Source organism: Alligator mississippiensis, chromosome 3 (assembly GCF_030867095.1).
Source record: "Alligator mississippiensis isolate rAllMis1 chromosome 3, rAllMis1, whole genome shotgun sequence".
In the NCBI taxonomy this organism is placed as follows: domain Eukaryota; kingdom Metazoa; phylum Chordata; order Crocodylia; family Alligatoridae; genus Alligator; species Alligator mississippiensis.
In genome coordinates, this window is record NC_081826.1 from 7,624,686 (window position 1) to 7,647,371 (window position 22,686).

The 22,686-nt window shown below is 42.0% G+C and overlaps 1 protein-coding gene across 6 annotated transcripts in view; it reads left to right on the plus strand.

The window, feature by feature from the left end:
* PTK2 (protein tyrosine kinase 2) overlaps positions 1 to 22,686 on the plus strand; it is a 336,960-nt gene that overhangs the window by 271,516 nt on the left and 42,758 nt on the right. For all 6 annotated transcript variants that reach the window (XM_059723705.1, XM_059723704.1, XM_059723702.1 and 3 more), the window contains 7 exons: positions 1,358 to 1,455; positions 8,133 to 8,217; positions 12,159 to 12,259; positions 14,383 to 14,498; positions 15,930 to 16,030; positions 17,640 to 17,729; positions 20,214 to 20,418. In XM_059723705.1, the coding sequence (XP_059579688.1) occupies positions 1,358 to 1,455; positions 8,133 to 8,217; positions 12,159 to 12,259; positions 14,383 to 14,498; positions 15,930 to 16,030; positions 17,640 to 17,729; positions 20,214 to 20,418 (796 nt within the window). The remainder of the gene's footprint in view (positions 1 to 1,357; positions 1,456 to 8,132; positions 8,218 to 12,158; positions 12,260 to 14,382; positions 14,499 to 15,929; positions 16,031 to 17,639; positions 17,730 to 20,213; positions 20,419 to 22,686) is intronic.

Here is a 22,686-nt window from a genome sequence, read left to right on the forward strand (position 1 = left end):
ATCCAGCAAAGTGTTTTGCTGAATGGGTCAGTGGTGAGCTGTTTATAGCACCAAGAAAATGTGGATTGTAGAGACCGACCTGTTTTGTGTTAGTAAAACCTTAAAAGTTGCTCAGATAGGTTATCATCTTGGCTAAGCTAAAATATCTTTACCTTTTAAAAATTAAGAAATATTTGACCAAATGTCTTGTTAATTTTAAGAAGGTATATCTAAGTAAGTGTTTGATTTTTCTCTTAATTGCACTGCAGAAAGCTATGGAATAGATGAAGGTAACAGGAGACACTTTAACCATTTTTGTATGCTTGCAGTTTTGGAATGATGTGGAGTTTTTCAGTTTAAACCTGTTCACTTTCTTTTGATAAGCATTGCTTATATATAGTTAAGCTAATTCATTTGTTATCTTTGCAATTTTAAAGAGGAATATGCAGGATTTTTAATACAAGTGAAAAGGCATTGATTACTTTTCTTTTCAGCTAGCTGACCTTATTTCTGTAGCATTAATGAGGCCATCAAATAATCAGGAATGAGGTCTAAGCTGGTTGAGTATAATTTTTTTTCTTGTGGAAAGGATAATGGCTATGGAAATGCACATTATACATGTTTTCCCAGTTCCTGAAATAGTATTGTTTGACTGCCAGAAGTTAAATTAAAAACTAAATAATTCAATTGCAACTGAATAAATTTGATTGCTAAGCTAGTGAGCCATTTCTAGACTTGTGTTTACCCAGTCGACTAAAAAAACAAGTTAATACAATTGTGTAAATCACAGAACATTTTATTATGTCGATTTTCATGCCAGTTGTGCACTGTCAGATGTGAGACACAGTCATCATTCTACTTGTATTCATTTTATCTTGATTTTCCACTCTTCTGGCTCCAGTTTTTTTGCTTGCAGCCACCTCTTTAAAAATACTCCTGGCTCAACTGATGGTTCAGAGATCTAAAATATCAAATAGTGGATACCTCTTAAACATATAAGAACACGTCGATTTTAGGGTGTTCTTAGTTAAATCCATGTTTCCCTAAGCAATTTTTGTTCCCTTCCTTATTCCTTTATCAGCTGTAATTACAAAGGATGTAATTATATTTATTGCATTGAAATAAATAATGCATAGTAATTAATTTAGTAAGTCAGATTTCGGAGGGTTTTATTCTCTGCTCTCATTCATACAGTTGCTTAAGAGGATTCCACTGTGTATACAACATTTATATAGGTTGGCGTGCAGCAAATTTTAATCTTAATTATTTATACGTCAGGCATTTGAGTGGGTTACTTTTAGTTTGGCATCTTGTGGATTATTTCCTTTGAATATTTTTCATTAGTAGTTTGAAATTTAAATACATTGTATTCTTACAGCCAGAGATTATGAGATTCAGAGGGAGAGAATTGACCTAGGACGCTGTATTGGTGAAGGACAGTTTGGAGATGTACATCAAGGAGTTTACATGAGTCCAGTAAGTAAGGGTTTTTTTTATAACTTTTACACACATTTTCAGAAAACTTGCTAGATATCTGATATGTCTCATCTGCATGAGCTGAACTATTGATGCATCAAGGCTTGATGTAACAGTATTTATAAGAATGAATATATGACACTTATACTAAGTTAAAGATGCTGCACAAACTTTAAGTAATATCCACAGTGCTCCTATAAAACAGCTGCCATTATTCCCATTTTACAGATGGATAAATCACTTGTCTCATTTTCTCAAGGCCCTGCTGAAAGCACTGGCTGACATAGGGGTAGAATTCAGGAGTTGTGACTCCAGCCATGTGCTCTCTTCATCGTCTTGGTGACATATGAACAAGCTTAAGTTATCTGTCTTGAGAAACTGAGAACAATGTGATCATTTTCCACACAGTTTAAATTTTCAAAAGAGCTTAGGGATTGGCTTCCTGAGTGGTCAGCATCCAGATTGGTGGCTGTGGTTTGAGAGAAGCTGCTCACCTAGTATGACACTAAATTCTCTTGAAATTTGACACCCTTGCCTGTTGCATTACACTTTCACTAAAGAAATGCTTCACTGCTTAGATTAATATTAGATGTCAAACACTTTGATTTAAACCAAAATCTGAATTGCCTGCTGGCTCGTAGCAGATTTAAGTGAATGAATATCTATGATACAAAACACTATCATGGTCGGTTTTTTGCCAGTCCCAGCAGAGGATGCCAGGCCTCCACAACTGCAGTTGACAACCCATAAGTGGAGTATTGTGCCCATGCAGAGCCATGCTGATGGCTGTGGGGCTCCCTTCTGGCAAAGCAGTCATCCTTCATGTTATAAACTGCAGGATCAGGACCTTAGTGGATACTCCCTGTCACTCCAGGAAGTGATGCTTTCAGATCAGGTGTGAGGCATATTGGTGAGGAACCTTGCAACTCCCTGGTCCTCTTTCTGTGCAAGTCTGGCACTGTTCATCAGTGCTACACTTCCAGTCACACAACCTAATGCCAAATCAAACCATTTTTTTTTCTTTCTCAAAAGAATCAAATTAATCTAGCAAAGGACTTAAGTGTATGAGTATAATCCCATTGATACAGTGGTATTAGCATACTCAAAATTCAGACATTTGAGTACTTTTCTGGATTAGACCATACATGGTAGTCTAGCAAAACTCTGATGATTTTAATGAGAGTTTGGCTCAACTAGGCACCAGTTTAAATTTGGGTAAGGACTTAAACGAGGTTATATGGTAAAATATCGCAAACAGTTTTGAAATCCATGTGACTGCCACCTTTGTACTGAGACTTCCCTTGCTTCTCAAGTGGCCCCTGTCCATGTACTTGAGAAGCAAGGTCTACTCAGCTTGGGTAGAAGTGGATAAATCTGGTCCTGAAAGCAGGTCATGTTTAATTTTTGAAGAACTGTTGCCTTAAAGATGCTTGCCAGCAGAGATCTTTGTTTCTTATGCATCATCAGCATCTGACTGTGTGATAATTGTTTTATTACACAGAGAAGAAAGCTGGAAGGAACCTCCATAGGTCATCTAGATCTAACATTTCAGACACTTTAAAAATGTTTGCATGGGTGGCATCTTTATAATTAAGTGTACGCATCATGAATGTGCAGTCTGACTGTTTGGAAGAAATTCCATCATAGTTTAAAGATTAGGCTGAAAAAATACATTGTGGCAGGTCCAGGTTTATTGTGGCAGTGATTTATATCAAGTGTGTTTAGATTAGAAGTGAAAAGATGAGGGAGGATTCCTGACTTCCAGCCTTCTAAACTCAACCTGGAATCTGAAAAATCAGCTTATTTATCTCCAGTAATGATTATATTCTACTTGCAGACTTTAATTTTGTCAGGCGCGTACAGATCATAATAGAATCCAGCTCATCTACCTCTTTCATTACCTTTCTATATTAAACAGCCATTAGACAGACTATAGCTGGTAATCACTATCAGACTAAGTTGCTAAAGGCTGAGTAGAAAATGAACTTATAGGATCTTGATGCTTAGGGGCCAGAAACTGAGACCATGCAGAGCAAATCTCATTTAAAAGGCCTAAAGAGCATGAAATTTACCTAGAATGTTATTTAAAATTCCATTTGCTTTTCATTAATCAAAACCATTATGTTTGCATTGTTATGCCGGGTTTAGCCCAGACAATCATATCCTCACTATCATTTCTCCCTCCATCCCTTTCCGAAAACCTGGCTTTTAACAATTTGATTTTTCTCTCTTTATTTAACTTAGCCCACTAAAATGCCTTCTTAATTTGCCTTGCACCATACTTGAGGATTCTTGCTAACTGCAAAGCCTTAAACTGTTTCACTCATTTCTAATGCTGATTACATACAAAAGATTAATCAGTGAGAGCTCCCAAATATCCTTTGCAACACTACTTCATTTGTATGTTAAAATAAAATAAAATAATCTTGATTTAAAGTTAACTATGCTTAATGTTTTATAGATAACTTGAATAAGATCATTGATTATCCAGGTTATCAATTTGGTGCCCGTACTCTACAGAGTACTCCCATCACCACCCCCTGAAGCAAGCTCCCCAGGCTGCCAGGTGCATCCAGCCACAGCCTGATACCAGCAGCAGTCAGGAAGACATGCCAGGCAGCCCAGGAGGGCTGCGTCAGGCAGCAGGGACAGAAGTGCTCTGTAGAAGGGCAGCAGCACGGGGTAAGCCCCTACCACGTGCTGCCCCCAGTTGTGCTGGGGCAGGTATGGTGGGGACCAGGGTTAGGGCCTCCATTCCTCACCTCTGTCACCTTCCCACCTGCTGCTGCTGACAGCTGAACACTGGTGAGGGGACAGGGCTGGGGCGAGAAGCCATGCTGGGCAGCAGGCAGAGGGGAAGGCCCCACCTTGCAATCCCTCCCCCCCACACCTGTGCTGGCCGGGGCTGAGGCTAGTTCTCCCCTCCCTCCACTGCCCAGGTGTGTGCCTCCTGCCTGTGCTGTTCAGCTCCAGTCTTGTGCAAGCTGGGGCAGCCCCAGGGAGCAGAACCAGAGTCCTCCCTGCCAGCAGCATGCTCTCATAGCCCCATGCCGTGTGGGAGGGAAAGGAGAGTCCTACAGGAGGAAGGACCAGGCCCCCTGGGGCCCCGGCAAACTGCCGGTGGCAGCAGCAGGAGCCCGGTGTGACTGCAGGAATTGCAGTTGCAGGAATCATGATGAGTGCCTGCTGTTGCTGCCCAGAGCCCCAAGGTGCTCAACTCCCCCTCCTGCCACCCTCCCCACCTAGGACCAATGTGTAAAGCCTGAAAATTTCTGAACTACAGATCCTCCCTTCCCCGTACCCAACCCCTCACCCCCCACCTACGGCTGACAGCTTGGAGCAGCTACACATGGCCAAGGCTAGCAAGTCACCCTGCAAGGCGGGGTTAGGAGGGACCCACAAGGCAGCATGGGATGCTAGGGGACTGCATCCTGCAGCCAGGGGATATGGTACTGAAGTTCTGTAGACCTAAATCAGTTAAATGTGATAACACCAGTCTTTAAAAATGATTTTAAACTAGTACTTAAAAATGGTTTGGAGCATGCAAAAAGAAGTTTGTGTGCTCTAAACTTCTGTTACAGGTATAGATCAGTTTCCGGGCACCTAAACTGGAAAAAATATAATGTCCACACCTGGCCTTTGTGAATGACCCAGAAAACAGATATTGAAAACCATGAAGTATAATCTTAGCATCATTCTCTTAACATTTGTGCGTGTAAAAATAGAAGTGAAAGGCAGACAGAGTAAACTCACACCTGGGCCATCACTCTGAGATAAAAGGTGTCCTCAACTCCAGCTGGTTCCCAAGGGTGGCAAGGGACTGTGAACCTTGGCATGGTCAATCCATTAAGCAAGAAAGTTATGTTCCCCTAGCTGTCATAGTAGCTCATACTATGCTCAGGAATGTAGTATTGATGTAACTTCACAGTTAGGGCGGCTAGGATCTGGAACCAACTTCCAAGGGAAGTGGTGCTGGCTCCTACCCTGGGGGTCTTTAAAAAGAGGCTTGATGCCTACCTGGCTGGGGTCATTTGAGCCCAGTACAAGGTCCTTCCGACCCGACTTCTACGATTCTATGAACTGTGATAGTCGAGGAAGTAAGAGAGAAGCATTTGTCTGGCAATCCCTCTTTCAATGGTCCTACTTTATAATTAGGAGACATGTTAGAAAAGTTTTTGGGTGCAAAATGCCATTCCTCTGGTCTGGGAAAGATGAAGCTACCAGTAGCTTTCCAGTTGCATTTCAAGGTGCTAGTTTTGACCTGTAGGCTAGGGACAAAAATTATACATAAACCAGCATAAGCAATCAGAAACTTGTCTAAAGCTGTAACAAAACAGAAGTTCAGTGCACACAAACCAGTTTAAAAATGGCCAAACTGGGTTTAAGGTAGACCTAAATGAATGTAGTATCAGATTTAATCAGTCTAGGGATACATCAGTCTATCGGGCTTCTGTCCCAGATCCCTCCTGACACAAGTTGCATCATAGGCCCCCAGAATCCCAGGATGACTTGTGGCCCCCTGCTAACTCTCCCTCCTTGGCCCACACTGTCTGCTCCAGCTGAGCAGGGCCAGCCCCACTGCCAGGCTGGCATGGAGCTGAAACAGCAAAGCCTCTGTTTTGCATCCTGTCTGTACCTGTCAGCCCAGCACTGGGGGGGAGGTGGGGGAACAGAGCCTCCCAGCCCCTACCCGCAAGCCCTGGCAGCCCACGGTCTGCAAGGGTTGGCTGGGCCGATGCGAATCAGTGACATACGGGGGAGACATGGGGGAAGGAGTCCCCTGTCCTGAGGCCAGCACTCCAAGCCAGGTACCTGGGACAGACAGTGTGGGCAGCCACAGCTAATCAGAGGGAAAGTGAGCAGGGATCTGGGAGGAGTGGAGGAGGCAGTGGGCCCGATCCAGGCCACCAGGGAATGGAGGCAGACCCTGTCTCAGCACCGGGACGGGGGCTCCTTCTCCCCTCCTGCCAGTCAGAGAGTGGCAGGGGGTGGGACTCAGCAGCTGGCCCAGCAGCACAGGGGGAATCGCCCTCGGCTGACTGTCTGTACTTAGCTGTAGATCCTGAACAGCCTGAGTCCTACTTCAGGGACCACCTTGTCTCCTATGCCTCATCATGATCCCTAAGGTCAGCCAAGAACAATCTCCTGCAAGTACCATCAGTACGTCAAGTCTGCTTGGTGAAGCACGTTGGAGGTTGTTCTCAGCAGCCGCTCCTCAGCTCTTGAGCTCCCTCCTTGAGGCCTAAGAGCTTGAGCCTTTTGGACACACTGCAAGACCTTTCTGTTTGGACAGGCATTTAGCAAGCAAAACCAGGACGAGAGAGTTAGTGGGTCTCAGCTTCATTATTTTATTTATTCCAGTTGCCCTTAATTGCTTATTGCAATTAAAGTTTTTTTGCTTTAATTGCAGTAAGCCACTCTGAGACTGTGTTGCGAAGGAAGGCAGATAGATAACATGAATTAATTAATTAATGTATGATAATGTGATCACATGGTTTTAATATAACATATGTCAACCTCTGTTGAATTTAGTGGGACAGCGCATGTGAATCATATTCACAGGACCAAGACTTCAGCGTGGGGACCTGTTGTATTAATTATATTGGCTTAGCAACCAGAAAGATAAGCCTTTAATGGAGCAGTGTTGTGACCTAGGAGAACTGTTATTTTGAGAAGCTTCCAAAGTCACAAGCTGAAGAGCACTGCTACTTTGTTATGCAGATTACCCATTCAGTTCATTTAGCTTTTAATTTTCCATTGAAATATAATTTTCCAGTTGCTCCTTTTTTGTGGGTACTAACAAAGCGTGAACATCTTAAAGCTTTTTTTGAAAGGAAAAGTGGTGCTGCCTTTTTGTGCTGTCTACAGCCTATAAAAAAAAATTTGTAAAACACACCATAGAAAGAGAAGATTAAAGATGACGTCTTAGCCACGAGGCCTCCTCCAGGGTGACGGGTCTTATGTTGTGCACCCAAAAGAAAAGTAGATTGTCTGCTATATTCTGCTGCTTTCTAATTTGAATAGCTATGTTGTACAGAAGTCTTAATTTCAAACTCTTGCTTTAGCTGATTGTGAGGCTGTTGCATAAAATCTTTGTGCTATGCTCCTGTGAAATTTGTGAATTAAACAGAAAAGTTTAATTACTTTGCATCACGATAGCAATCTGCTTATTATTAAGGGCTTCAGCAGTCATAATTGCATCCAGCTTTCTGCACTGCAAAAGCCTACACAAGACTGCAGACACTCCAGAAAGTCCTTTATGTGGCTTTTCTCAAGGTGCTTTGTTACAAAAGCCAAATATGTTTTTAAGGGCAAAAAGTATTTGATTCCTCTGCGTCACTTAATGTTGTATCCAGGATGATCCACCTTTTCAACAGTGTAAGAAAGTGCATAGTAATATTTAGGTAAGCTGGTTGTCTGCTTTTATAATTCTTCTACAAATTAGAAGCAACTCTTTAAGGTTGATCAAATTTAACTACCTATGTTATAGGCAAATATCTTATATAAAATGCACTTAGTTGTTTAATATGTTTAATTTTGATTATTTAATGTGTGAATGCTTTCAAGTTTTCAACATTACTGTCAGTTGTTTTCTTGTAAAATGTACTGCCAAAAATATTTCAGGTCTGTATTTGTGATTGGCTTTATTTGTATTATTTAAAGCATCTCTTTTGCAGGAAAACCCATCCATGGCTGTTGCAATCAAAACATGTAAAAATTGCACCTCAGACAGTGTGAGAGAGAAATTCTTGCAAGAAGCCTGTAAGTCTTAAAACATTTCCATTGATCTAACTTTTGTGAGTACTTTTCAGGCCCTCGGTACCTTTGCAGATTTCTCTTTGGTGAAGGCAGGTTAGCTTGCTGTGATATTACTTTGAAATGTTTTGTTCATAGGTTGGTCCTGTCCTTTGATACAAGGCAAACAACATTTGATTTCCTGAAATCAGCCACTTTGCTTATGCGAGCAAATACCATGTCTGCAAATGCAATGCAAATACCATTTTCCAAAATAAACAATTTCTGACTTCATCCAGACTACAGAAGTGACCTTTTTCTGAAATAGTAGTGATACAGTTTCCACGCCCTCCTTTCTCTATTACACACTATGATTATGAAAACCTGTAGGACCTGTGGTAGTGCATTTATAACACCTCCCAAAGGACAGACCTTCTTATCTAATAATAGGACTGCTAAGACTTTAGACCTGGAGAAGGGTTTTCTGTGTGCATGTGTAGGAAAAGAGGGGATACCTATCGTTTGAATATTAAGAATAACCGCTAGAAAAGGAACCAACCTCATCCTCTAAATTTTGTACTTCCGAAACCAATGTTTAAACACGTGGAGGAAAGTTTTGCAGACATTTTTGAGCACACTAGAAACTATACCCATCGAATCTGTTTGAACATTTCATAAATCTGTTTTAACTTCCAGAAGGAATTCTGTAGTGATCCTCTTTCTTTGCCATTCTGTTTTATAAAAGAAATTAACTCTACAGGACACATGAGTCTGATTTCTTGTTCTTCTTTTTCATTGTTATTGTATGCCTTTGAGATCATGTAAAGGTATTGTATTACATCAGTCAATTTATTGCTTAAGTCCAGAGATAAAAGAAAATTCTTATTCTGTCAGTCACTTTTTTTTCTATTTTTTTCTCTATATGAAACTGCTGTGTTTAATGCTAAAGGCCTATTCTTCTTTGAGTGTGTGCTTTTTTTTAAATTAAAATTATATTTTAAATTCTGTATTTAGTTAAAAGACCCTTTTTGTTGCTACTGAAAATGCAAGTACTGCTGCTGCCAGTACTTATCATAGCTGTAAAGAGAGGGTTGTTGAAATAGGGTAGGTGACTGCTTCCCAGCAATACAGAAAAGAATGATTTATGTATTTAGAAGGGGCTCCAGGGAACTACAGACTGGTGGGCCTAATGGTTGTCCCTGGCAAATTGGTAGAAACCATTATAAAAAATAGGATTGTTCATCAAAAGGATGAATTGGGACTATTGCTCTCTGATCACACAGCCAGCACTTACCCAGTCCTACCTCATTTTGTTTCTTGGCCTCTATACACTTTTCCCTTCTAGCCTTGAGTTCTGCATCCTTGTTTCCCTAAAGTCTATTCATGTAAGTACAGCCGAGACAGTCATGTCCGCTTCGTCGCTCTGACCACATCCTCCATACTATCTTTGTCCCTCTGCTGGCCCCTCTTTTACTCAACATCCAATACAAGCCTTTTCTCTTTACTTCTAAGCCCCTGCACGACTAAGACCAAAAATATATTTTGTAACGTTAAAATCTTCCTCTCTTTATTTCCTATATCTACCTGTTGTTGTTGTTGTTTCGATTTATGTCCTTCCCTACCCAGAAAGGCTCAGGGAGGCTTACAATAAGACAAACAACCCACCAGTAACATTAATTCATATGTATACACTTAAATTGCATGGTGACCTTTTATAGCTGCTAGTTTTTCTGAACCCTTTTCCTTTTATTTTTTATTGGCCATGTTGATAGCTCCTTCCTCCAAGCAATTTATTCTTTTCAGAAGCTGGTGATGAGGAAACCTATTTTCTTTTAAAACTCTTAAGAGATAGAAAAGTAGAAAAAAAGAATACAAAATGTACCATTGTGGAATCTAGATAGCACGTTGATCTAATGACCTTACCCTTTTGGAATTGTGAGATTTAGTCTAGACAGATCAAATTAATTCCTAGAGAACATGTTTCACCAAAAAAAGAAAATATACAATATTTAAAACTGCCAGGATCTTACAAAAAGTAATAATGAGATACGTTATTGGGTAAATGGTAATGCCACTTTTAAGAGAATTTCTCTGATCAGCTGACACTGTTGCATTGCTTCCTTATCCAGTCAGTAGAAAGTTTGGGTCACAGTAATGAAACCTAATTTTAAAACCCTTCCTGCCTTGGACTTGATGATTATGGAAACCTCTTTATGATCATGTGTCTTTCTTTGAAAGAAACACACTTTATTTACAAAGTTTAATACAGAAATCATGTTTCAGTGAAATCCAGCTGGCATAGTGTTTTCTTCCCAGCCCTCAAAAGTGGCACTTTCTTGGCAGAAATTTTCTGCTGAAAAATGGAAATGAATGAATGATTCTGGGAATGCATCCAGGTTCAATTGCCATGTAACCCTCTGTCACTCATTACTGCCCAGCTTGACTTACACCATTGACTCAACTTTGACTTCCTGTTTTATTCTGTTAGAAATATGCTCTTGATTGGATTATGTAAACTGTTGCTCTGGAGTCAGCTGCTCCCGGGCCCAACATCTACATGTGCACCCCGGGACCATAGCACTTTGAGCCAGGGGCAGCCCTGGGTTGGCAGCAGGCTCAGGGGGTCAGGCTGGAAGAGAGGCGGGGGGGCAGCCCCAGGCTCTGGGTGATGGTAGCAGAGGGGCCAGCTGGAGCACAAGAGTGCTGAAATGTGGAGACAGGGAGCCCCCATACTTTAGCACCCTGGTGCCCTAGCCAGCCCTGTCACCATCTACACATGCGTTTTGGTGGAGTAAGTAACTGCGCCATAAGATAGTACTGTCCCTGACAGTACTGTCTTACGACAGAGTTAATTTACTGCACTCTAATACCATCATGCATGTAGACAGTGATGCTTGACTGCTGATTTAATTGGTCAACTTTGCAGTAAACCCCACATGTAGATGCACCCACTGTGTAGAAACTAATTCTTCTGGATAGAATTAACATGGTTGATTTTTTTTTAGTGTTTTGAAGTGCAGCGATATGGGAGCCATATAGAGGCTGTCGGGGGTCGCTCCTCGGTTGACCAGAATACAGCTACAAAAGTTTCTCTCTGTGTTTTTACACTATTAGTTTGCACCTCTTTAGTAGCAAAATGAAAGATTTTTATTATCCCATCTTATGTGAACTGTTCTAGACCATTTTAATTTGGGAAATCATGTTCATCTCTATCAACAATTTTGGTTGAGCCCCTGTAAGTGTGAGCTGCAAAAATAAAAGAGACATTGCTTTAAGATATATATTACGGTACTTGCTGTGTGTATTATGAGATAAAAACCCAACCAAAAGTCTGATGATTTTGCTTTAGCTAGCAAATATTATCTCCCTCCTAACATTAGTAAACACTTGTACACTGTATCGCATGTAAGGTATTATTGGACTGATGGTAAGTTAATTGTGCCAGTGGCACGTAAAATCTGCTGTAAACAAGCCCTTAAATGACATTTTTTTTTTTTTAAGTACACTGTGGCATTCGTATGCATTTTTATTTGGTTATTAAATGATACATTTTACTTCATCTTTACCTTTCTACCAAATAAGAAATGACCAATTGAAATATTCATAAGCTACATTTTTATATCATTTTAAAATAGCAAATGCTTTGCTTGGTCAAAGTATAGCCAGAGAAAAGCTGCCTTCTGTAGCTGTTCATGTCGGTGTAGTAAGGGTAGAATATTATTATTCTGTTCAAACCATACTTTCAAGTTAGTCTGCATAGGTACAGTATAAATGAAGAAACAATGCTCACAGCCCTGGTGAATTGGGGCCCAAATAATTCTGATTATATGTCCTTACATTACCATCAGTTCAGTTCTGCAGTAAATGCTTGTTTATTTCTCTTCTTACAAAGAACGCTTTGAAGTTACAGCTATTGCCTTAATAAGCAGACTTTGTATTAATGACTGAACTTGCTTCCTCCTTTCTAGTAACAATGCGTCAGTTTGATCATCCCCACATTGTGAAACTGATTGGCGTTATTACAGAAAACCCAGTCTGGATAATCATGGAGCTTTGTACGCTAGGGGAGGTAGGATCAATTTCCACGCATTTTATTTTGCCTTCCCTCTTTGCCCAGAGATGCTTATATACGTGATTGAAGAATTGCTGATTCAGTATAGCAGATTGGGTTCTGAATATTGTACTCAAAGGCAAATTCATCAAACATAGTGCCATGATATAGTGCAGAATCATGGAATGAAATTAAGCCATGGTGGAATTGGGCAGAACTCCACTGAAGTCAAGAACTGCATCTGCTTTATAGCAAGGTGATTTAAGCAATGGTTTCCGAGCTATTGAATGGCTGCTGTAATGTGAAAACTAAAATCTACGTCAAGTACAATATGCACGTGATTTATAGAATATTAAAGCATATCGGTATCAGTTATTTACAGTACATGGGCTTCATACTGAGTAAGCTGTATAGAAATGCATCAAGTTAAAATATTGTGTAGAATTGATTTCACAGCTCCGCTCCCTTCAAAGCTTTCTAGAGTGTAGTTCAAAAATAAGATTAAGTATCCATTTAATTTTTCTTCTGTGTTAAGAGATACAGTAAGGCGCATCACATGATCTTATTTGCCTTTTGTTTGTCAAAGAAATTATGATGCCTCTGACTTGTAAGACTGTTATGGTATTAAACATCACTGCTAAAAGCGTGCATTTGCTTCTTGGCTGATGTATTAATACCCAGTACTGCTTAACAAGTACCTTCCCTAGAAGCAGCTTTGTACAATGTGATTTTTGTGTGCAATAAATGTCACAGTAGCGATAATCTTTTTGAATTTGTGATTATGGCACCAGTCGCTTAGCAAGATTATTGAGCAGCGTATTAAGGTTTCCACAAGGTAAAATTTAAATAGACTTTATGAACAACATTTGCAAATATATCTAAACCACATTAGTCTGACCTCAGGAATTGTTTTCCTAAAAAAAATCTGTAGTAATTTGCATTATACGAATTACAAATGCAGAAAATAGTGGTAATAACATTTCAGTAGAATTATTCAAAATTATTTGCAGTTCTTTGCACTTAAAATTAGGCCATCAATAGCAAGTGCAAACCTGTGCAGCGTTTTCATTAATACAGCCCATCTGTAGGTGATTACTGGTATATCTTAAAGATTCATCTACTGCAAGCAGTTTCCGTCTGCATATGTTTTACCTCCAGCGATGCAGCTAATAGCATCCTTGTGAGTGGAGATTATTTCACAATGCACTGTAGATGTACAACATTTCATTTTCTGAACTTCCTTTAGTGACAGGTGTGTCAGTAGTGAGCACTGTCCTTGTTAATCTGTACAACAGAGACATACTAAGCACAATATAGTCTGTCTTCCAGATGAGGAATCAAGTATTTTTAATTCTCGCTCCTTTTCTCTAAGTCAGACACTTGTGAAAGGCTTAGAAATGAAGTCATGGTTTATATTAGGTTTGAACAATTTAACATTTAAGTATCAGGTTAAAGTTAATTTATCCAATCTGGGTAGCCTATTTTTTCCAGTCCTTTTTATTTATTTATTTATTTTTTTTGGAGTTACCACACTCTCCCTTTAATTTAGGAGTTCTCCTTCTCAGTGCACAAGTTTCTTTTCAACTCTTATTTTGATCCTAAAAACAAGAGTCAACGCTACATTCTTCTGAAATATAACTGCATTTTACTACAGGTATGTTTTAGGAAAAATCAGCAGTGGCTGTTGCTTATCATGAGCTAATTCCCAGCCTCTAACAAAACCTGTGCAGGTACATAGAGAAATGAATACCTCGCAAAAAATGCTCATGTGACCTGTGTTCAGATTGGCCTCTAATGTTGACCTGCTACATCTTTTCATGCTAGCAGCTTAAGCAGTTCTCAGTTGAAAAACACATTGGAGTTTGGGAATAGCTGATCCTGGTGGTCCAGCACCATGTAAACTCTGATCACAAGAAGACAGGATCAGGGTGTAAAAACGTCATCCTTTTCTGCTCACCCTTTTTTGACACACAGGACATGGCCTGAATTTCGCCTAGCATGGATGTTTTCTGCATGATCACTTTGTTTCAAGATTTAAAAAAGGTGTGCTGCTACATGTGTAACTTTTGCAATTTGAGATGTCTTCTCCAAAATCATTAATTTGTCCTGAACTTTTTGTTTTTTTTCCTTTGTCCAAAAAGTTGAGATCATTCTTGCAAGTAAGAAAATACAGTTTGGACCTGGCTTCCTTGATACTCTATGCTTACCAGCTTAGCACAGCACTTGCCTACTTGGAGAGCAAAAGATTTGTACATAGGTAAGACTATATATCTGTATGAAAATGTTTGGCTTCAGGAGAAAACTGTGATTATAGATTACTAGATAAACATCTGCCTAGTTAAGACACTGGATCTTAGTGTGTTCACTAGCTGGGGCACATACAACATGGATCTGTATCTCGTTGTTTATCTTTTTGGTTCACTTTCATTGATTTGTCGTGATGGGAAAAGTGTCACAATTTTTTGTCCACAAGATTGAAACGATATTTTAAGACCTCTAATAGTTTTCTTATTCCTAAATACAAATACTTCCATATTAGAACTTCATACATTTTAAAGAATGCATCAAACAAACTTTGTCAAGGGTGACACCTACCGGTGTCCAGCTGTATTGACTTGCCATGTGCTTAATTTCAGTAGTTACGTTGTTTTACTATGCCAGCATTTTTTTTTCAACCTTCAAATCAATTGTGATCTTCAGAATAAGAGAAGGCAAAGTGGTGAGAGTAACAGACTTAACAGAGATCAGGGAAAACCTAAAATGTTTCCATAAAATAGAAATACCTGTGTGTAGCCAACAAGTGAACTTTAAAAACACACACACACGGGCGAATTCATTTTAATTTCATTAACACAGCTGTGGGAGGAAGGAAACAGGCCCACGGGCCTTTCATCCGTGGCACTGACAATAATTTTCAATGTGCAAATTGCATGCATCCCACTTGGAATGTGTATATTTTCCCATACAGTGTATTAACCATATATCTGTGATGTGTTACCTTTAAAAATAGCAGAGGACAGTACAGTACATACTATCAAGAGGCTATGATTTAATTAAAATCTCCATCAGAAAAAGAAAAAAACCTAGTGGCAAAATGACCTGGCAGTAATGAAAGGGGAAGAAGCAGCAACCACCCCCAAAGCTGCTACTTCATTGTTCAATTCAAGCACCTTAATATGTCCTGCTAGAACTCCAGTCAAGCAGCCAAATCAAACCAGGCTGAGCAACCTCCAGGTCTTGCCATATTAACTCTGACCTCCCTGAAAATCTTTGTCCCTCCAACACAGAGTGTGAGTTGACACCTCCTTTGCAGGAAGGGACCTTTGTTCCAAACTCTTGGTCTCTGCAGGATAAGGAGACAGCTTCCCCACCCCCTCCGTCAGTTGTAACCCTGTTCCTATGAGTAAGGGCTCTGTCGGGGCACCTTTATCCAGTGACTCCGTGCAAAATGTATAATCAGTCCCTGGACTTGAGATATCAGTCTTTGTGCAAGATTCCCATTGTCATCAGAAAGATATTCTGTCCTGCATTAGAGGCGTTTTATCACCCTCATTTTGTGCTCCTAGCTCACGCACCATAATCAGAAACATAGTTTGTCCCTGTCCAAAGAGTTTGATACTTCGGGAAATGCTAAAGAAAACAGGTAATCAGAAATGGAAAAACATCTTTTTCTTTTTTTTTTTGGCAGGGATATTGCTGCTAGAAATGTGCTGGTATCCTCCAATGATTGTGTGAAGTTGGGTGACTTCGGTTTGTCCCGATACATGGAAGACAGTACTTACTATAAAGGTAAAAAGTACTTGAAAAGAGTTAAGGGGGTGAGGGAAGGATTCTGCTTGCAGGCAAACTGGAGGTGACCTGCCTTGCTAATCACATTTGTTTGCTAAGGAATCAAAAGGCTCAGAACAATTGAACCAAAGAAATCTGGTTAATTATAAAATCGTAAAGTAGAATGGTTTAACAGATGTCAATAAATTCTCTCACACAGCTGCTAAATATATCACAGGGACTGACAAATTGGCAAAAGCCAGCCAATTCATCTGTAGTTAAAAATTTGGCGGGGGGGGCAGAGAACAGGAAGACCATTAAAGTTCTTTCTTTTACAGCCCTTCTAGTATCAAAGATGAATATTGATGGGGCTCACTTAATAAAATTCCATATTCATGGCCTGATCCAGGTGGCCCATTGTGGCTATGTCCGGATGAGCACAGATGTGAGGTATATGGTGCCACAGACCCATCTGCAGCGCCACACACCGTACATTCAGGCATTCCCCATGCTGAAAGAACCCATGCCAAAAAAAAGCAGGACAGCATGCGCCTCCCAAAACCAGAGCCTGGCTGGCCAGAGCCACACTGCAGCTGCTGGCCAGGCTCCCAGCTGTAGAAGCCCCATGGCTGCAGCTCCCCCAGGACCCAGGTAGGGCTGCTGGGGCTAACACAGTTGCTGGCCCCAGCCTCCCCCACCCCACCCGGGGTAACCTGCCTGTGCCAAAACGTGCATGGAACGGGTCTTCCCCAGGGACAAGGGGTGCCACTGCTACTTGTCCTTGGGAAAACAAACGTCCGCGCTCATCTGGACACAGCCTGTAAGTGCTGGGGGACTTGCAGATTGTCTTCTTCATCTACCCCTCTCATACCTTCCAAACAACAGCAGGTTGGGGATATTAAGCACAAAAAGGATTTACCAGTTGCTTTTCCCTCTTTTTCTTCCCAAACTGAAGTTGCCTGACTCCATTTATAATGGGATGCTCCAAAATGTATGAGCTGAGGGCTCAGGCAGTAAAATGATGGCAAACACGAAAGCAAGATGCAAATCAGTGGTAATTTTAATTACACGGTGCCTTTTTGGAGACAAGATGTGTATGTTTTAAACCCTCAATTACTTTCCTAAATTTGAACAATGGCCCCTTACTTTCCTCTCCCCACGCTGTCCGCCAGGTGTTGTGGTATTCCTCATGGTTCGTAATGATGCTTTGAACAAAATACGTCGGTTTGTTTAAGTTACAAAAGTGAAGGGCAACATTTACCTGGAACCTTCAATAATTTATTGCACTTTTTTGCATTTCTTTAATTTATAAACAAAAGGCTGCGCTTTTCCTTGCTCAATTTAAAAAATATTAATTCATTGTGATTTTCTGTGGCTGCTTCAAGCGCAGTTCAAATAAATACTCACTTGCATTCGAGTAGTTAAAGTAAAATCATTAGCTTAAAACTGAGGGAAAAAATCTTATCCAGTGTATGTGCATTTAGGAGCCAGTCCTCCTTTTCCTCTCACGTCTCCCGAGGGTCCTGTACCCAGGGTTTTGACAGAAGAGACTAGCTCCAGGTTATTTTACTGGAGATTGGAGATCGGAGCTTGCTTAGCCGAATTAATGACCTTCTCTCCCCTCCCTCAGCTTCCAAAGGAAAATTACCTATCAAGTGGATGGCTCCAGAGTCAATCAATTTCCGACGTTTTACCTCAGCTAGCGACGTGTGGATGTTCGGTAAGTGAGCACCCGATTCTTTTCTCAAATGCATTTTTGGAAAAGAAGATAAATTAGGCTTCCATTTTTTATTAATGCAAGATGAACAATTTCCTGCAGCATAGAAATTGGGCTTCTTCCCGTCTGTACTTCACTGATTTGTGTTCAGTGAACCCAGTTTCCTTGTACCCTTAGGGACCCCTTTTCACCAATTCTAAGAGCCTTTTAGGCTGTAGCTGCATTGTAGTAGTGTCATAGCTTGGACAATCCAAGGGAAAAAGCCAAGAAGCAAGATTTGCCTCTTGCTTCGGGGCATCTGTCCTGAGAGAATAGTGAAATCAGGCTCATAATCCTAATAGAAAAGGGTAATGTTCTTTGCCTCCTGTTTCTCCTCCATCTTCTAGTTGTAACTTACCTCTTCCTCCAACCATTTTTTTGCACTTTTGAGACCTTAATTCCCCACTTTCTCGTATGCATTCGGCAGTAACTTCCCTCAGTGATTCTCCATGCTTTTGCCCAATTCCTTTCCCTATCTGCAGTGTAGCTTGGTTCTGGGTATCTTGCCACTGTTCACTTCTGTTGTTTCATTCCCTGAATATTAAATATCTAGTAGGACTGTGCAAAGCTTCAGGGGATGATTTGATTCGGAGGAGACCTGGCCTGATATAGTGGCCAAATGTCTGAATCTGAATCAAATCAGGGGACCAATTAAAAGGTCCGAATCAATTCAGAGCTCTCCGAATCTTTGGAAAAGATTTGGAGAGCTTTAATTTGGGCAGTCCCCAGTGGCTGCAGCAGGGAGCTGCAGCTGACTCCAAGCTGGTAAGTACTAGGGGCTGGGGAAGGGGAGCTGGAGGAGCGGGGTGGGCCGTGGGGGGGACCCCTGTCTGCTCCCCCAGCCCCCCCACAGGTGCCCCACCCGCCCCAGCTCCTGGCATTTTAATAAAAAGCCCCGGTACTCACCAGGTGCTGCCGGGGGGTTGGGGGCATGATCCCTGCTGCTCCCACTGCCCCACGCTGCATGGGGGGTTCTGCATGAACCCCCTGACCCCCCTCACTCCCCCAGACAGGCCAGCTCCAGCCCTTTAAGAAAAAAAAAACTGAGAAAAGCCCTGGGATTTACCGCTTCTGCAGCTGCTTCTGGGGGCTCATGCAGAGCTGCCCACGCAGCATGGGGCAGTGGGGATTGCCCCCCGCCTAGCAGGAGCGGTGAGTCTGGGTTTTTTTTGTTTTTTAAAGGGCCGGAGCTGTGGCAGGTGGGGCAGCCATGGGGGAGCTGGTGGGAGTGTCAGGCAACTTCTGGCAGAGCCCCCTGTGCAGTGGGGGGTAGCGGGGATCACCCCCCACCCGGCTGCACTTGCTGAGTCGGGGCTTTTTTTTTAACAAGTGCCAGGAGCTGGGACGGGCACAGCAGCCAGTGCCAGGGCAGAGAGAGCGGGCAGGGAGTGGGCCGAATCAGATTCAGTCGAGTCAATTCGGGACAGTGATTCATACCACTGAATCAAATCACTGTCCCCCAAATCAGCCGAATCTGCAGCCAATACTATCCGCTTCGCACAGACCTAATATCCAGACATTTCATTTTTCATAACTAAAATATTTTGGAGTATAGAAATCCCTCCCAGAATCCAAATAAAAAACAAGGAAGAGAGAAATATTCCCTACTCTTGCATACTCCTGACCCCTTTGCTGCTCCAGCCCTTCCAGTTTCTACACAAGTCTGCTATCCCTACCTAAGACATAGAGCTGTGCAGCCTGGACTGGCCATCGTGAGCACATTTAAAGTAACAAAGGTATGGGAACTGGGGATAAAAAGGAACTAACAGCAAAACAGCAAAAAAGAATCAGCTTTCTTCTTTTAAAACAAGAGTTGTGAATATTTTAAAGCATGTGATTTATCAAGATTAGTCACTGTTTTGTTGAAGAAAGGAAGCCCTAATTGCAGGATAACTATCACTTCCATCCAGCACAGGAAACCAGTGCAGGTAGAGGTACTTGCCCACAGGCTTGCTTTTCCTCTTCACGTGCAGGGCAGAGTTTCAACAGAAACTACAGTTTGTTGCATAGTTTCGACAGGAGTAAACTGAACAAATGCCACTACTGAAAAACTGTCAAGCAAAACATGCACAAGTCAAAACAAGCCAGTTGGAACTAGATGGGGGGAACGCAAATGCATTTCATTCTGCAGCTTGAAAAAGTAGGTTTGAATGTGAGCAGCCAACCTGATTTACAATGGGAAGTAGTAGTTAAAGCTGAAGTGGTACAGGTTCCTCGCCTGCTGTGAGCCAGCTGCAGCTCGGATTTCTTCAAATATAGCTCTGATTAATTCTCCACATAATCCTACGGAAGCTGTTTATTCAGGTATAATTGGTACAGAGTATGTACAAACAGTCAAATTAAAGGAAGTTGACAGGGGGTAGGGACTTACCAGTGGAACAGCTGTTGCATGGGACCTGCTCCTTGTTTGCTCACTGTAGGTTGGTGGTTGCTTTCCTTATTTCCCAGGTGTGTGTATGTGGGAAATTCTAATGCATGGTGTGAAGCCCTTCCAAGGAGTGAAGAACAATGATGTGATCGGTCGAATTGAGAATGGCGAACGGTTACCAATGCCTCCCAACTGCCCTCCTACCCTGTACAGCCTTATGACCAAGTGCTGGGCATATGACCCTAGCAGACGACCCAGGTTTACTGAACTTAAAGCACAACTCAGGTAGGGCGATATCTTTTGAGTTATCACTTCCTTGTTTAAGATGTATTTAAGTGCATTGTATCCTTCATAAAGTTATTTTTTCCAACGAAAGTACAATACATAGTATACTAGATTGGTGTCTTCAAAGAGTCAAATTACTGACACTTGGAATATATGTAAAACTCTGATCCTCTGATGAATACTGTGTCCCCTAAATGCTTATTTTGTATTAAGGAAAAGGCAGTCTTTATAATAGGAAAATGAATGATCTAGTTATTTAATACCTTGTATCCTGTTTAACAACTTACAGATGATTCTGCTTTGCTTTGTGGAGTCAAAGCAGCCTCGGAAACCAGGAAAATTGGAACTTTTTTGTCCTAACAACTGCATTTAATTTATCTTTACAATATTTATTTGTAAATCTTGAACCTTTTCACATTCTTAGAGCATAGGTATGCCACTGCACACAGAAGAATAAATAACAAAATGATTTTATTTATCTGTAAATCTTAACAAAATATTATGCATAAATCTATTTTATAAATAACAGCCATAAGTTGACGGAGAGTAGATTCAGGCTAGATATCGGGAGGCACTAGTTCACAGGTGGCTAGGATCTGGAACCAACTTCCAAGGGAAGTGGTGCTCACTCCTACCCTGGGGATCTTCAAAAGGAGGCTGGATTGACACCTTGCTGGGGTAGTTTGACCCCAGTGCTCTTTCCTACCATGGCAGGGGGTCGGACTTGATGATCTGCTCAGGTCCCTTCCAACCCTACCAACTATGAAGCTACTTAAGTTGATCTTAAATATCTGGCCATCAGTCCTGTACAGTTAAAATGCCTATACCAGTCTAAGAAGTGGGGAGAGGTGGGCACACTAGAAGGGAGGGACAGGCTACAACTAGATCTGGACAGGTTACAGGGGTGGGTGGATGAGAACAGGATGGGAGTCAATACTGACAAGTGCAGGGCACTGCACCTAGGGAGAAAGAACCAGCAGCGTAGCTACAGGCTGGGGAACTCCCTTCTCGTCAGTGCGGAGGCAGAAAAGGATCTTGGAGTCATTGATTCCAGGATGAACATGGGCCGCCAATGTGAGAACGCAGTCAGGAAGGCTAACCGTACCTTGTCATGCATCCACAGACGCATCACTAGCAGGTCCAAGGAGGTGATCCTCCCCCTCTATGTGACACTGGTCAGGCCGCAGTTGGAGTACTGCATCCAGTTCTGGGTGCCGTGCTTCAGGAGGGATGCGGCCAGCATCGAGAGGGTCCAGAGAAAGGCCACTCACATGGTCGGGGGCAGCAGGGCAGGCCCTACAAAGAGAGACTACAGGACCTGAACCTGTTCATCCTTCACAAGAGAAGGCTGAGAGGGGATCTGGTGGCCATCTATAAATGATCAGTGGGGAATGGGAGAGACCCTGTTGCCCCAAGCACTACCAGGAGTAACAAGGAATAACAGCCACAAGTTGTTTGGGAGTAGGTTCAGGCTAGACATCAGGAGGCACTACTTCACAGTCAGGGCGGCTAGGATCTGGAACCAACTTCCAACGGAAGTGGTGCTGGCCCCTACCCTGGGGGTCTTCAAAAGGAGGCTAGACAATCACCTTGTTGGGGTCATTTGACCCCAGTACTCTTTCCTGCCATGGCAGGGGGTCGGACTTGATGATCTGCTCAGGTCCCTTCCAACCCGACCAACTATGAAACTTACAGATGTTGATATGGAATTGACACCACCACTAGTCTGCTTTGCCATACTTTATATTCATACTCTTATTTTTGCAGTTACTGAAAAAAGGCAGGAGTGAGTCACAAATTATTAAATCATCAACTATGCTGGATTCTATCGTAAATGATATTCCCTAGCAGAGGAGGCAGCAGCAGTGGAGGGCTGCTGTATCGGAGCTTAGCTCTGCGTGGGGTCACTTGCACCCTGGCCCATGCTGCTGGAGAGGGAGCAGCAGGCATAGCTACAAGCACTGCTCTCCCTCGCACTGCTACCACTGCTGGCTCTCCCCACCTCTCAGCCAAAGCCCCCTGGCGTTGCAGGCCAGGCCACAAACTGCAGTTGCCAACCCCTGTCCTAGCAAAATGGAGAGCTTTATCCTGAGCTGTGTAATTATTTATTGCTATGATAGTAAGTTTGGGTTACTCTTTTTCTAGTTTTATATTAAGACTGTATTTAATTAAGTAGTCAGCTTTGCCTCAACATTCTGCACACACATTATCACAGGTCTATTGCTGGAAGGCCTTTATAGACGAACTGCACTCCCTCCACCTCTTTAT